The sequence below is a fragment of the Lepus europaeus genome, chromosome 3, assembly GCF_033115175.1.
Source record: "Lepus europaeus isolate LE1 chromosome 3, mLepTim1.pri, whole genome shotgun sequence".
NCBI lineage: Eukaryota > Metazoa > Chordata > Mammalia > Lagomorpha > Leporidae > Lepus > Lepus europaeus.
The window spans coordinates 13,758,096-13,761,927 of record NC_084829.1 but is presented as its reverse complement, the minus strand read 5'-3'; the positions used below and the strand labels follow the sequence as shown (position 1 = coordinate 13,761,927).

The 3,832-nt window shown below is 47.4% G+C and overlaps 1 protein-coding gene across 1 annotated transcript; it reads left to right on the top strand.

Annotated features, from left to right (window-relative positions):
* Positions 1–2,227: 2,227 nt before the first annotated feature.
* Positions 2,228–3,366, top strand: LOC133756741 (acidic leucine-rich nuclear phosphoprotein 32 family member B-like). The gene has a single exon (XM_062187335.1). The coding sequence runs from the start codon at positions 2,344–2,346 to the stop codon at positions 3,124–3,126; it is 783 nt and encodes a 260-aa protein (XP_062043319.1). The 5' UTR covers positions 2,228–2,343; the 3' UTR covers positions 3,127–3,366.
* The last annotated feature ends 466 nt before the right edge of the window (positions 3,367–3,832 follow it).

The window sequence follows — 3,832 nt, the reverse complement described above, 5'->3', positions numbered from 1 at the left end:
CATTACTTTTCTTTGATTGGACCTTGCCTTCATTTAAAGGAGAAGCAGGTTCTAATCCACCACCATGAGGTTTTCTGGAGCAAATCACTCAGCTTCTGTGAGAAAGCGGAGTTTGCGCTCCCCTCTCCCAACCTGCGGGGCACAGTCCCCTGTCTCACTCCCACTTCTTCCCCCACCAGCCCTCACCCTCCGCCTCTCTCCCCAGGGACCACCCTGCTCTCTGCTGCTGCTTCCTTCACTTCTGTGCCACGTGCTGGGCTACGGGGCTGGAGAGGAGGCAGGGCCTTGCCTAGGTCCTTGACTTACATCAGGCACCCGAGTCCAGGGCCTTTCCACTGCAGGTTCTGAATACCTCGTGGGAAACACGTAAGGGCCCCAAGACAGGGAGCCTCCTCTTTCTCCTGTTTTGTTTTTTTTTTTTTTTCTTTAAGATTTTTTTTTTAAAGATGGCGACTCCAGATTTTCCACATGAGTAACAGGGAACCAAGAACTTGGGCCATCTTCTGCTGCCTTCCCAGGTGCATGAGCAGGGAGCTGGATTGGAAGTGAAGCAGTTGGGACCCCAACAGGCACTCATGGGATAGCAGCATTGTAGACAGCAGCTTAACCTGCGGCGCCACAGTGCTGGCCCCTTTCTCTGTTTCTTTAAGGGTACCAAGGACTGGCACATAGCAACAGCTCACAAAGTCACTTGGCCATCTTGTCGTCCTTCACAAGGGAGATGCTTCTCCCAAAATACAAAGTCCCACCCCTAGGCACACTTAGTCATTCCTGGAAGAGCCTGACCCCAGTACCCCATCTTCTACTAAGGGGCTTTCAGATCTGCACTGTGCCTAGGGAGGGAGGAGGGCAGGCAGGAAGGTCACGAGCCTGCTGCATTTTCTACCTTTCTCCCGTCTGGAAGTCAGCTTTATGTGCATAAATAAGCGGCAGGAAGAAAACCAGCCAGACACCATGGTCAGTATTTTTTGGTATCAGGGAAAAGTGTCTATGATTTGCTTATGGCATATGCCTGAAATATCACAAATATACATATTCCAGTACCAAAATTATAACCTTAGCCACAGTGAGAAAGAAATTTTTATTTCTCCAGCCATTTCATTGAATCAAAACATATAATCAGGAGAGCGGAAGGTGAAATTATTTTTCTCCTCTTTCCGACATCTGTCTGTAACAGATGCCATTGGTCGCCCCACTGGAAGCTTTCTCTGCCTGTCTGGCCCTCACCAGCCTCCGACAGCGAGGAGGGAAGCCTCCGGGACTTGCCTTGCAAACCAGCTTGCCACCAGGGCAGTTACATAGGGAGGTTTCAAAAAGTTCTTGGAACTGGAATTAAAAGATGTTTATTTTAGTAAAAAAACTTAAAACCCAAGCAGGTTTTTTTTCATAATATGAATTTTCCATGAACTTTTTGAAGACCTCTTGTGTGCATGGATTTCAATTGATTTTGCACCAACGTGAACCTATTTTTTAATTCTATTTTCTACAAATTTTTTTTGAAATACCCTTGTATAAGCCAGTTCAGGCCACAGGTTTGTAAGAGAAATCTCCTTGGGAGAGCAGGGCTTATAGGAGATAAATTTTCTCCCCCAGATGATGGACTACCGATAAGAAGAAAGGCCTTTGCCACCTGCCCTCCCCACATGTTGCTTGTTTCCTGTCTTCAAATGCAGTCGACACCTGGAAACACTCCAGTGTTTAGGAACCACGAAGCAGTACAGCTTAGCATGCAGGGGCGACATCCCTACAATGGAGAGCAGAATAATACTAGACTGTGGGCTCATCAAACGCGCGTGGACTGAGCTGCTGTGTGCAGGTACCAAAGTGGGCCACCATTTTCAGAAGGAGCAATGCTGAATTTCCGTAAATTGACAAAAAGCGTTCAACAGGCAGGAGCCGCACTTAAATCCTTTTGGTTTGAAAATATAAAAAAGGAATCAATGATTAACATTTTTTACATTGTGCTGTGCTAAAGCCTTCTCTCTTATAACCCACCATATTCCGTACTTACCCATACTGCTACACTGCCAGACCTCTGACTCAAAAAGCCACAAAAGTTCCATGAGGGGAAATTTGCTATGGGAAGCAATGCATTTTCCTTTCTTTAAAAAACTATTTGCTTGCTTTTCCCTCCATGGTTTCTCTCCGCTCCCGTGAGTAACTTGGCTCCGGGGGCTCCACTCGCCTTGCCCGCACGCCGCCCGTCGCCTGGGACCGCGCCTCCGGCCTCTGCCGCGAGCAGACCCCCGCTTCCGACGGCCTTCGCTGCGCAGGCCGGGACGCCTCTCCCCCCTCCGCCCCCGCCGCGGAAAGTTAAGTTTGAAGAGGGGGGAAGAGGGGAACATGGACATGAAGAGGAGGATCCACCTGGAGCTGAGGAGCCGGACCCCGGCAGCTGTTCGGGAACTTGTCCTGGACAATTGCAAATCAAATGATGGAAAAATTGAGGGCCTAACAGCTGAATTTGTGAATTTAGAGTTTCTCTGTTTAATACATGTAGGCTTGATCTCAGTTTCGAATCTCCCCAAGCTACCGAAATTGAAAAAGCTTGAGCTCAGTGACAATAGAATCTATGGAGGTCTGGACATGTTAGCAGAAAAACTTCCAAATCTCACACATCTAAACTTGAGTGGAAATAAGCTGAAAGATATCAGCACCTTGGAGCCGTTGAAAAAGTTGGATTGTCTGAAAAGTCTGGATCTGTTTAACTGTGAGGTCACTAACCTGAATGACTACCGAGAGAGTGTCTTCCAGCTCCTGCCCCAGCTGACCTACCTAGACGGCTACGACGGAGAGGACCGCGAAGCCCCTGACTCAGATGCTGAGGTGGATGGTGTAGATGAAGAAGAAGATGAAGAAGGAGAAGATGAGGAGGATGAAGAGGATGAAGATGGCGAGGAGGAAGAGTTTGATGAAGAAGAGGATGAAGACGAAGATGAAGACGTAGAAGGGGAAGAAGATGAAGATGAAGTCAGTGGAGAGGAAGAAGAGTTTGGACATGATGGAGAAGTTGATGAAGATGAAGAAGACGAGGACGAGGATGAGGATGAGGATGAGGAGGAAGAAGAAAGCGGGAAAGGTGAGAAGAGGAAGAGAGAAACAGATGATGAAGGAGAAGATGACTAAGGCCCCAGTAACCTGCCAAGACAGAACTGCTCAGCGTTGGTTGGACTGCTCATGGATTTGGTAGCTGTTTTTTAAAAAGAAAAAAAAAAGGTAGCTGTGATACAGACCCCAGGACACCCACCCACCCAAAGAGCCAAAGAATAGTTCCTGTGACATTCCACCTTCCTCCATGTAGTCCCTCTTGGTCACCCACCACCAAACTCGGGGACTCACCCCAACAAAATTGTAAGCGTTGTTAGGTTTGTGAGACTCGCTGTAGCATGGGCAGCTGTGATTGGTGAGTCAGCCGTCCGTGGCTACCAGTTACGCCGAGACTGTAACAGCATTTTTACTTTCTGTACAACAAGAAGCTTTGTAAATAAAATTTTAACATTAAAAAAAAACTATTTGCTTACTTATTTATCTGAAAGGCAGAGAGAGGGAGAGCGAGAGGAAGAATCTTCCATCTGCTGGTCCATTTTTTAAAATTCATTTATTTATCTGAACGAGTTATGGAAAGAGAGAGACAGAGAGAGATCTTCCATCTGCTGGTTCATCTTCTGTACCTCAGAAGGTGATCTTAGCAGGAAATAGGCTGATTGCAGACATTATCAGCTGAGTGAAGATGAAATCATCCCACGTGACTGATGCCCTTCAAAGAAGAGGAGAGAGACCCGGAGGAGAACGTCTCCCGAAGACAGACACACAGGGAGAAGGCGAAGAAGGA

What these genes read in the sequence shown, in the direction of transcription:
- LOC133756741 (XM_062187335.1), top strand. Translation starts at nt 2,344, where the DNA reads ATGGACATGAAGAGGAGGATCCACCTGGAGCTGAGGAGCCGGACCCCG.